Source organism: Symsagittifera roscoffensis, chromosome 2 (assembly GCF_963678635.1).
Source record: "Symsagittifera roscoffensis chromosome 2, txSymRosc1.1, whole genome shotgun sequence".
NCBI lineage: Eukaryota > Metazoa > Xenacoelomorpha > Acoela > Convolutidae > Symsagittifera > Symsagittifera roscoffensis.
The window spans coordinates 29,649,304-29,661,866 of NC_087063.1; the positions used below are offsets into that span (position 1 = coordinate 29,649,304).

Below are 12,563 nucleotides of genomic sequence, written 5' to 3' on the forward strand. Positions count from 1 at the left end.
GTACTTATTGCTTGACTCGAGATATCTTGTGGAATGTTTAGAAATGCTGGATGAGACCATTCAGGTTCCCAAACGTAATCTGATTGTTCTGCAATGACAGTGTCTTCATTGGTATTTTGAGGTCTGAAAACTTTTCTTGCTTGTGAAATTAAATCTAGATTGTGGGTAAAATAATCTATTATAAACCATGCTAAAATCTTTTGCAAATCATGTTCAGTGTTTTGTGAGACATCATTATTGGTAAAATTTTCGTGGAATATATGTAAAAATGTTGAAAATACTGTGATTTCAATTCTTATTTTTGTATGTTTGGATTTTTCGGTTGGTGATATACTTTGAACTTCTGTTTTTTCTAATTTAGAGATATAACTATATATTATTGCAAAAACTTCGATAGTGAATATGGAGTTTGCTCTTTGTTACTTATCATATTGTATGCTTTCAATATATTCTATGAATACTTTTGAAATTTCTAATTCAATATTGTCTGTTTGAATTACATAATTACAATGAGCTGTTCGTGGTGTGCTGAATTCTATGGTGTAGATTCCGTATTGTTGTGTTAGATTACATATGTCTTTCAAATAATGTTCTATAATTTGACTTTTGATTTTTACATCCGGGAATTCTGCTTTACATGGACTGATTTCGGGTAAACAAATTTACGAGTAAGTTTTTACAAAACCGTGTTTGTCCTCTATCATCGAGTGAATCTATAAGAAAAGGAAAAACTGCTTCTTCATCTGGGCTCTCGTCACTTTGAGTGTGGCTCATTTTTTTGTTTGATGGCTGTTAATATATAACTATCAATGTGTCTAATTGGTTGATTCCAAGTATATAGGTGTACTGGTTTCTGTTTTTATATTGCTTTTTTCTTCTTCTTTTTCCTCTTTTTGATGAATTTGAAGTTGTTTCTGAGTCGGAAAAATATAATTGATCATGGATGGGGCAATTTTTATTTTTTAATTCTTTTATTTTGTATAGTTCGTCTAAACTGTTGGCTTCTGATTCGGAAAATGCGTTTCTATTTTTTGAAAATCTTCTTCGTGTGATTTGTCTTTGTTTGCTTATAATTTTTCTTTTTATTGTTTGTCGTTTTGTTCGAATGTATCCAACTGTTTGTGTATGTGGGGTTATTTCAAGTCATATTTTTGGTTGTCTATTTCACAATTGTGTACAACAATTGTTTGTTTATTTCCTAAATTACTGAATGGCATAAGGTTTAGGATGAGGGATGCAAGAAATTATTAGTGATTTTTTAATTTCCTAGACTGTTAGTCCTTACGATTTTTTGGTTAGCTTAACCTGGGTCTTTTTATTCAGGGTTGGAGAGAAAAGTATATCGATTCCGGAGAATGATTTTTTACTTTCTCTTGGCTAGTCTAAGTTAAGGTGTTAACTTACTTAATCTTACTTAGGGGTAGTGATTGTGTTCAAGGGTTGGAGAATAGTAAATCGATCCACAAGGTTCAGGTATAATTAGAACACAAGTAGTTCGTTGGATACTATTTTAAACTTACTTAGTCTAAGATCTCTCCTGGGTCTGGTAAGAGGAGGGTTCAAGTGAAGGATGAATAACCGAAGTTCTTCACTGTTTAGCCTAGTTTGAATGGTTAGTGTTATTAAAAATTTCCATTAGTCCTGGGTCTTTTGAAAAGGTTGGATAGTGAATCGACGTTTGAGGTTGTTAGACACTTGCTAAGTGGGTGGGGGACAACAAAATTGTTCTTTTTGATCCAAGGATAGACCTTTATGATCAGATTTTAAAATTAATGAGATAGAAAATTTATTAAGATCCAAGGATAAGCCTTGATGATCTAGTTTAAAAAAATTAAACTAAGTTTAAAATGATGTATACTTATTTGATAAAAAAATTTAGTTTTTAATGATGTTAGTTAGCTTATGATTGCTGTTATGTTTAGTGATGAAGCTGGAACAACAGGATGATTTATAATTACTAACTATTAATTGTCATGCTACTAATTTTTATTTTTATTTTCAATAAATATTTTTCAAATATGTTTTATAAAATACTGCAGAAATTGAGGGAACGATCTGAGATCTTTTTATCAGTCATTATTGTACATTAGTAATTTTGTTTAGCGCCTGAAATAATCATGAAGATTTACTTCAAAATTTTATGTTTGCAAATGAAAATCTAAATTCATTGCTAATAAGATTCTAAATATAAAAGTTTGTGTTGGCTTTTGCCTTACAACCATAAAACTAAATGGTAAGTTTCTATCTAGTCGTATGTCGTCTCTTGTCCGAGGTCTTCTTCCAATACCGGGTAGTTCTAGTATTGTGCGGAACTTTGGCTCTGATCTATTGAGTCGTAGAGACATTTCAATTAAGTTATTATCGTGCAACATTTTGAAAATGTTTTGTCTATTTTCTAATCTATATTTGGTTAATTCTAAGCAATTAAGGTCTTATTCGAGACATGGTCGCACCACATGAGTTAGGTCCTTGAGGTTAACTCATAGAGTAATTTCGGATAGGGTACACCGTCTGCTCGTCACGCTATCTCATTTTCGGCCGGATAGATTCGTGCAACTTCTTAGTCTAATACCGATCCTAATCTTACTCTTATATCTACTAGTCTCAGGGTGTTTAATTAGTCTCTGCTAGGCTCAATAGATCTAGAGTATACTGGCTTATTGCAACTGTTGAAGTTCTCTTGGAGAGGTAACTAATTTCTAAGTTAAATTCAAATCTCTCTGGTGCTGAAATTACAAGTAATCTCAGCACTTACAAATATGTGGGTTGTTAGTTAGATGAATTATGATTGGTTAATAATAAATATTTTACAGTGGTAAAGTATCTAATTTATCCAATAATAAATTGTAGTTTAGATCAGGTTCCACTATGGTAGTGATAAACGGCAGAAAGCATAAGGAAAACAAGTCCAGAGCTGTTCGAAGATGAGTGCAATTATGTAGAAAACTGTACTTTTGTCAAATGTCTCAAAAAATTGCACTACAAATAAAGATTTTTAATAATTTGAGCATAATTAGCTAGTTTTGAAAGAAAATTTGTGTCAGAGTGTTGATGAGTTTTCTGTGTAAAATAGTGAACAGAAAGAAAACATAAGTTGATGTCGAGAGCAGTGAACATATTGATCGAATTAGTGTCAAACTACTGAGGTGGTTGATACTCTAAGCTGAACAGGCACGGTTTACAATAGCCAGTTTCCGCGCAATCTCCAAAAATTGTAGTTTCATCAATTTTACAAAATACACCTGCGTTCATAGAGGGTGCAATATCGGTCATTGAGTGAAGTGTAATTTCCTCTGGTTGTTCTGGCTGGGACACGTCTTTCTTAATATCGAGTTCATACACACGGAATGTATTAGTGTTTAATATTAGGATTATGTCTCCGTTTGAAGCAATTACTACTTCTTGTTCTTTTCCTTCTTGATTATTGTGATAATCTGTCACCCAAAGGTGTCCGGTTAACAACTGGGACTGTGAATGGACTCCGGCTGATGGCATCCAGACTAGAGCATAAACTTGCTTTACTTCAGACAAGACTATATAGATCACAGACAGTGGCCTTAATGTTAATGCTGTTGAAGTTGTTGCTATGGTTGTATCAGTTCTGGTCTTTTTTGATGTATCTGATGGTGGTGGTGGTGGAAGCGAGATCACTGCCACTCTATTGGTATTGTTACCACAAGAGAGCAACAATGTGGTCTCGTTCGCTAAAACACAGCTGCTTATATTCCATCCTCCGTCCAATGCAATATTAAGTGACACAGTGTGCTGTCTTTGCTGATTTTTAAACACAGTCACACTTGTCCATTTCCAGTCTGACTCTCTTGCATCAAGTACAGCTACAACCACACTATGACCTGAAGCACCTACCATCCAGCTAATGTTTATTCCGTTATCAATTCCATCTGTGTCTAGTTGTTCTTTCTTCTCAAGTGTATTCTGGTCCAATATCTCCACTCTTTCTACTCCATCACTCTTCCTCTCCATACACCCGTACAACTCGTTGTTACCGTCCATTGCCATCATCCACAGTTTATCTTCGTCTCCCCTCAGTACAGTCCAGTCCATCGTTCTTTTTATTTCAACAACTCCACTTGTTTCATCTAATCCACACACTCGGATTACATTTTCTTCATCAACGTCTTTAATACAGAGCACTTCTTTCGTCTCTGTGTTATACACCGCCTGACAGAACACAACCTCATCATCTCCCACTGCCTTCCTTTCCACTCCCACTAGAGTCCTCCTCTTTCTCGCAACAACTTCTCTCATCCCACTAAAAGAGGAACCATCTTCCCCACCACTATCGCCTCCAACCGCTCCACTTGATACAGCAAGTCCCTCCAAACCACCGATTAATTCATCCTGTCCCGTTTCTCTAGAACTGTGAGCGCCATCTCCAAGTGTAGAGGAGATGCTACCCGCAGAGATGCTCCCAACCCCTCCTCCGACACAGTCACCAAAAATGACACCCCTCGCTCCCCTGCCACTATCGCCTCCAACCGCTTCACTTGATACAGCAAGTCCCTCCAATCTACCGATTAATTCATCCTGTTCCGTTTCTCTAGAACTGTGAGCGCCATCTCCAATTGCAGAGGAGCAGAAAATTGAGGAGGTTGACGATGTAGTGATTGAAGATGAAAGGTCAGTGACATCAGTTGACGCGACTGAACAGCACTCTAGAAAATGAAAATGTAATTTGTCACATGTGAAATGATAAATATGTAAAATCACATAAAACAAAAGATGGAATCACATATGTCAAATTACATATTTGAAAAATCACATTTCTAAATGAGCTGTTTTTTAGACATGTTGAATGTACAATATTAGTACGATCAGTCTTACAATTTTTCTAATGTAAAGTCTCATGTTTGATGCTTTTTTGAATATCTGCAGTTGATGCACAAATGATTAAACAGGTACCAGCAAACAAACTGAACGAACAAAATCTAACTTTTTTAAAAATAAGTTGGGTCACATATTCTTTTCGAGGGAGGGAATGTGCAATTTGTAATTTGTGACTCAAAGCTGATTTAGCGGGCAGACTGAAACAACCATCTAATACAAAGCTTACAATTTTTTCTAGAATTGATTCGGTGATCCTGACTTTCGATGATCTTGACATCTTAACTCGTTAACTGCACGTTAAATTTTCATATACATTGGTTTTTTTTGCCATTTGCATCGTTTTAGTTTGCGGTAGCAAAGTTAACCGACATTCTTTTTCCTAGTTATTTTTTTCAGCATGTGAAATTACATAAAAAGTATGTAAATTCACCTGTTCGTTATCTGGGAAAAATAGCGTGCCACATGTCATTCACATGTCCAAACATGTAAAGTCACATGTTTTCTACTATAAATCCCAAAATTAATTCAACTCGGCATTTTAATTTTAATATAAAAATGAAAAATTGTCACTAAGTAGCGGTATCTACAAGAAGTATAGGCAGAAAACATTACTAACCTGCCATTTTAAATGCAAGGTTTTACGGGGACAAAGATAAGTACGTTTGTTAACCAGAAAATTCTTCCAAATCCAAAACATTTTGGTGTTTGTGGGCTCCCCAAAATCTGTGCTTAGTGCAAGAGGACGGAAGATAATCTTTTAGTTCAAAAAGAACATAAGAAACTGTTAAGTTCTTAAGTAAGGGCACGGGAGCGGTTCTCACCTTCTCGGAATGGTTGCACATTCAGTGTTGAAGTTACCACTGAAAACATTTCCATTTCGGCCACTGGTCTCACAGGCAAATCTCCTACCCTGATTCGATCTTTGAACGTGGCCTTCTGTCTGGGACAGTCCAGCACTGGACATTTCTGCAATTCCTGTCAATACAATTTCAAGTTTCTCAGAATAAGTTCTCGTAAGACTTACGTTAAAAATTTAGTAGTTTGAAGACTTTCCTGAAAAAATGCTGGCCATATTTCACATAAAAAATCGTCCATATATATAATTTTTAAGTTTAGTAGTAAGCAAGCAAGATTGGCTTTTTGACCCACTTCAGGAATCCTTAACAAACGTCCAAGTGCTGAAAACGGTAAAACGTGTTAAAATAAATATTACTTCTCTAAATTATGCTTAATTTTCAAACTCTCGAGGTTCTTGACATCACAGTGGCGATATAATCAAGGCAAGTATAAAACACTCAATTCAAAAGAAACTCAAACGAGGGAAATATATAATAGTTTGGTAGAAAATGAAATATTTAATAAGACTGCTCGTATCAGGGCGAAGCCCGGAATATTCCAACTGCCTTTTGAGGCCAATTGAGAAGTGTTTCGTTTCATAAGAATTGATTAATTTTTCCAAAAAAATGAAAAAAGTTTTGAAAAAATTTCGAGATTCTTTTTTGAAAATCATCCTCCACGCGCTATAAAAAGTACAGAATGATAGGTTTTGCTCTAATTAACAAAGGAACTATAGCAAAAATCCTGCTTCAACCAATTTTGAACAATTTTGAAGACCGATTCAATCTCCGCTTAAGCTTTAATATGCAAAACTTATCGCGCTGAATGTCCCAAATTGGCCAAAAAGGTAATCTTTAATCTTTTAGCCTTTACAAACATTTACGAAAACGTTTTTCGGTTTCAGCTCGGGACAACAATAACTTTTGATGATTTAAAAAAAATCTGTTATAACTGGTTAGTTTAAAAGTTTAAACTTGTCTGGAGAAAAACAAGACTGCTCGTATATCAGGGCAAAGCCTGAGTTTTCCCATTGCCACTTAATCCATATTGAATACTTTTTTGTGGAAAAAAACTAAAAATCTATAAGTTGGACAATATCAAAGGTAAGAGTAATATTTTGAGTCGAGCGAAACTAATACGACCGATTAACTAGCTTCAATTCAATTTGAAATGATTTTGTTGTGCGGGATAATTTGCCACGCATAAGTAGTTCGCGTTATGCTGTCAAAAATATGAATACATCTTCGATGGTCGATATCTTCAATCGAGTATAATTTTTGTTATTTCAATGGTCAAAAATGACTGATTAAAAAACCACACTGAGCATAAATAATCCGTTTCCTTCGAAATTCGGAACAAAAAACCACCACAAGCACAAATATTCCGTCATTTTCGTCGAAAGTTGGAACAAAATGAACAAAACAGAGTATTTTTACGTGTATTTAAGCGTGTTGGCGCGCGCATGTTTAGCATGTAGCAAATATTTATTGTTCCGCCTTTCGAAGAAAGTGAGGAATAAATATGCTTGTTTTCTTTATTCGGACCACTTTAAAAACGCTGTTCACTCGGGGATCAATCTTTTGCTCTACATGCGGCTAGCCGAGTATGCTTACTACTGTACCAGCCTACCATGCTTACGATTAAACTACATCTGTAATCATCCCGCACTACAAAATCGTTTCAAATTGAATTGAGGCGCCTGATTGGTTCTATTAATACCATACGCGACAAGGCTTGTAAACTAAATGGTTTATCAAAAAATTATTGCAATAAATGACTTTCGGGCAAAACATATTGAAATCATTATTGCATTGCAGGTATAAGTTTTCTAATTATTGCAAACGTAAAATAGGAGCTTTAAAGAGTCAGAGCTGTCTTTTCTTGGAGATATTGCAAAGAAATAGTACTTGCGTCATATATGCACAGCGTTTGCTTACTAATTCAACAATTGACAAGTACAATAGTGAGCGCCGCATATGTTTTTAGTAACTCAATTGTAACATATGATTTCCTCACATAGTTCAACATAAAATTTTTGAAACTGAGAACATCACTATAAAGTAACAAAAATGCTCGTATCAGGGCGAAACCCTGAATTTTCCGACTGCCTTTTAAGGTCTATGGAGCATTAATAGCATGAAAAAATAAAATTATAAATATAAAAAAATGAAAAAAAAGTATGACGTTTTTTTTTGAAAATCATCCCCCCACACGCCATATACAGTACAAAGTGATAAATTTTGCTCCTATTAACACATCAGTTATGGCAATTGAGCTTCCTTCAACCAATTTGGAACAATTTCTGATACGGATCAAATCTCCGCTTACGTGTTAATAGCGCGGAACATATCGCGCGTTATTTGTCCCAAATTGGCTAAAATGGCAACCTTTAAACCCCTATAATTTTGCGATAAATGATCACAGGTAAAATATCTTTTCAATTTTAAGCTCAGGACAACAATACTTTTTGAATGATATAAAAAAATTACTAGTTGAAAAGTCGAAATTTGTCTGAAGAAAAAAAATCCACCCCGAGCACAAATATTCCGTTACTTTTGTATCGAAAGTCGGAACAAAGACATACAAAGCTGGACATATTCCATCAACTTCCAATATGTTGGAAAGGCCTTTTATGCAATACGCGGTTTATTATGAACCCTAAATTATGCATTATTGCTTCGTTTTGTATTATTGCTTTGTTTATTGGACTGTATTTAATTCAAACAATATTATTGCCGGTTTTGTTTGGCTAAGGTGGCATATTTTTGGCTCGCACTCTTCCGTAAATTTAATATAGAGTAGAAAAAAGGAAAAACTTAACATATAGGACAAATTGATGAAAAGATGGTTGTTTTGTAGTTGAACCGATGATTGCAATTCAAAAATTTAACATCATGCATTGCGTTCACTCTTCAACGGAATTGTTTGAGCTATAGTCTCAAAAGCTACCTCAAAAGTGAGGAGATTTCAGTGAGTAAATCAGCTCCCATACGATAAGACAAATCGCAACATTTTTAAGCGGAAACAAGAACCCCGAAGAATGCGCACTAAAAATGCATTCAGCAGAACAAAGGGCATCAAACACATCAAATCAGCAGATCAAGCAAGAAAATAAGTGAAGACACCAAAAATCAATTGAAAAGTTTTCGAAAAAAACTGGGAAATATTTGGATGAGACATAGGACGCGGATTGCCAAGTAGATCTCCAGTAACCCAAAACAAAACAACACTTACAAACCAGCACCAATGTTTAAATGGGTGTCCCACTCTTTAACCCCACGATATTTCACCCCTATGTTTACACCCCCTATATTATAACCACGTAACAAGATAACCCCACAACAACTAAAAACCCTTTTAATGACGATAATTAGTTTCAAATGAAGTCCTTTTTATAAGTAAAGGAGCAGTAGAATTAAGTGTACTAATTGTGTCCTGAAAAGCTAGTCTTAATTCACTTGATGCCTCTAGCATCTCAAAAACAATTGCATTTCGATTAAATAGAGAAACAATTCCTCACTCAAGCGTTTAAAACAGAGATAACCTACATGGTGCTAACTGAAGGCAACAAAAGACGTTTATGAGTTTTATAAAAAATCAAACTGCCTATTTTTTTGACCATTGTTGTAGCACTCTATCAGATCAGATATAATGTTTGAAGCGTCATTCTATTTTACTTTATCTTCGAAAGACAAACAAATGCTAGTGGTATCAGGCCACGAGTATTACTTTAAACGCAAAAACAAGACAACTACAAATTGGAACTGCTCGTAATATCAAACACATAAATGCTGCGCAACAGCAATTACGGATGGAGAAAACTTTTTTGAAACGAGGGATGAACATAAACATGACATTTCAGCAAGCAAACCTGATGCTCGACTAGTTTTGAAAAACATCAAGGATCTGAGCGATAGTAATACCCCAACTGTCGCAGTCGCAACCGCCATTCAGCCCATTACAGACGACATTGCCACTCAATTAACCCTACCAACCAGAGAAAACCAAGTTCGCACCGCACAACGAGCAAGCAAGCTACGAGAAGAAGTCTTACCAGTCTCACCAGCAACCAGAAGGTTCGAAATACCCGAACCTTTCAAAAATTTTATAAGATTTGACAGTGGGCAAAATGATCATGAGAGGATTTTTTATTCAGCGACCCTGAAATGCTTCGTGTGCTTGAAGAATCCAACTTTTGATTGGACGATGGAACTTTCAAAGTCATTGCATATATGCGTTCCTGCCGAATAAAACAGTAAAAACTTACCACCGCTATTTAGAAGCTCTTTAAATACTAGCCCTGATAGTAGACCTGAAAATATTTTGCTGGATTTTGAGCAGGCCATTATTCAAGCGTTTCAGAAAAGTTTTCCCGAGTCCAAGCTGTCGGGATGTTTCTTCCATCTTTCCCAAAATTTAATGAGAATAAAATCGCGGAACTCGGATTGAAAAAGGATTACGAAACAAACCACGAGTTCGCTTTAGCACTCAAAATGTTACCCACACTTGCTTTTGAAAAAGAAAAAGAAATACGAAATTCATACGATAAAATAGTGGAGGAAATTCAAATAGTTTGCGATCGCACTATAAAAGAGTCGGAAAAAATAGCAAAAATTGACTAGCTCTGCCTTTATTTTGGATCGAACTACATAAAAAGTCTCGTCCCGAATCGAGAAGTCCTATTCCCCCCTTCATTATTTAATCAAAGGGATGCGGCATCATTGGGTTTGGCCAAAACAACAAATGCTGTAGAGGGCTGGCATTATGGCATACAGTCATACTTCAGTGGATCACATTCCAGTATAAAGAAAGTAATTGCCATTTCGCAAAAAGACACTTCCGTCCAAAAACTTAATTTCTATAACGTCTCGAGTGGGCACCAGTTTACAAAAAAAATACCGGGTGCTCAATGAATAAGTGCAGAAAATTATGCATGTTTACGAAGAAAAAACGGATTTGCATTTCTTTCGCGCTATGGCGAACTTGAGTTAAATATTTGCTCTTTTGTTCTTTGTATATAATTTCAATTTAAATTTTTGTTTGTCAACTTTTTTGAGAAAAGACATCTCCTTGCAGCCTCCCGGAGAAGTAAAAAAAACGCATTGACTTGACTCGCATTTGAAAAATGATGTCTCTAGCAATCTAATCCCGGAACAATCGCTCCTTTGGATGGGATGCTAGGTTGCGACTATGGGCTGGCAAACCCTTTAGACATTGCGTTGCATGCCGACAATTTAAAAAAAATTGACAAAGCTTAGATGGTTCGGAAAAATAGTTCAGTTTCAATTAAAATGATCGATATTTTGATTTAAAGTGATCCGTTTAGATCAAATTTTGGGTCACAGCTAGTTCTCATTCCATATTTCAGTTAAATTCAGCCAATTATTCTTTGATTGGTAGGAATTGCTCTAGGGTCAAGTTCAGTTTTCGAAAAATTTAATCAGTATGCTAACTAGTTTGAATCATGACGATCGCTTTCGTTTTCAAGTTCATATCAATTTCTAAACTATCGGCAAAGTCATTTCTGTTCAAATCTAACACGTATTTAGCAGCGTGCATGTTAATTCATTTTGGTTCGCAAAATTTTTCGCAATTAAAGCTTTGATGTTTACCGACGATATGGTTCCGAATCCCTTTCATGTAAGTTGGTATTGAGAAGGGGTTAAATTGTAGTGGGGTTGTCTAATATCGGGGTTATATGAGAGGGGGTTAAAAAGGGGTCAAAAACACGGGGTGATAAGCTTGAGAACCGTTTAAATAGCCAGGATATAAAATACTTCAAATAGGGAAACTACTTTACACAGGGACAGTTTCAGGTATGTGCAAGGAAGGATACACATTGCTTGAAAAACGCCAAAACAGAAGACTTTCAAAAAGGGTTGCTCCAGCAGCGTGAAAAATTTCGAAGACGCATTTTATACACACATCAAATAGCGTGTTCGTAGTCCCGTTGTGGGGTCATCTGTAGGTGGGAGGAGTGTACGCAGGGGCGGATGCGGTTTTATATGGGGGGAGGGGATGGGACTGGCATGCAGGGGCGGATTTAGGGGTAGGGGGTGGGGGGCTGGTTGTTTGCCCTCCTCCACCCCCCTCAGGGATTCGACCCCCTGCCGAACCCAAAGGCCCCCCCCTTTGGTAATATTTAAGAAATCAATTTATGTTCGAGCAACTCTAAAATTTTTCCAAAGGCGCCTTTGGCGCCAATGTATACTATTTTTGAGGGGGTGGGCGCCAAAAAAACGCAATTTTTCGGTCGACATTTTAAAATCCACACCGCCCTCCAGAAAATCTTAGATCCTCCCCTGCTGGGGTGCATAGGATTTATGCTTTCGGGCGGATATCGGCTTTTGGGGTTGCGGTTGTGGAACTGTTCGCGTTGCAAAACGCTGCAAAAAGGAGAGTAACCTTTCATATCTACAGAAATTACAATTTTCATGGATTTGAAGCGTATATAGTAAGAACAGCGAATGCTGCCCACCAAAACTGACGAATAAAGACCAAATCCTCGAAGTATAGAACAAACACTGTTCAATCTTGGACCAATATAACGAATAACAGTACCTTTTGCAAAAAAGTAAGGACCACCTAAAACTGAAAGACTTACTTGAAACTGCGTATAGAAACACTTAAACATGAAGCCATTATTCATGACACACATACATAGACATTGTGCAAGGCAAGCGATCTTAACACCCGAGTTTCCTGAATAAAAATCAATTATATTAGATTCTCATTAACAGTCTCTACTAATATTGATCGTGTCTCGGATCCTAATGGGGATCCTCAGCTAAAGCAAAAATCCTAGGGATTGGGTCCTTGATTTTTTGAAAGACCCTCATTTTGATTTTGTGAAAGAAAAAATTTTTCCCCACGTAGCA

The 12,563-nt window shown here is 36.2% G+C and overlaps 1 protein-coding gene across 1 annotated transcript in view; it reads right to left on the minus strand.

Annotated features, from left to right (window-relative positions):
* Nucleotides 1–3,138: 3,138 nt before the first annotated feature.
* Nucleotides 3,139–12,563, minus strand: part of LOC134839791 (uncharacterized) — a 30,189-nt gene continuing 20,764 nt past the window's right edge. The window contains exons 3-4 of the mRNA XM_063855413.1: nt 5,670–5,823; nt 3,139–4,676 (exon numbers count right to left, since the gene is read on the minus strand). Coding sequence (XP_063711483.1) covers nt 3,139–4,676; nt 5,670–5,823 — 1,692 coding nt within the window. The remainder of the gene's footprint in view (nt 4,677–5,669; nt 5,824–12,563) is intronic.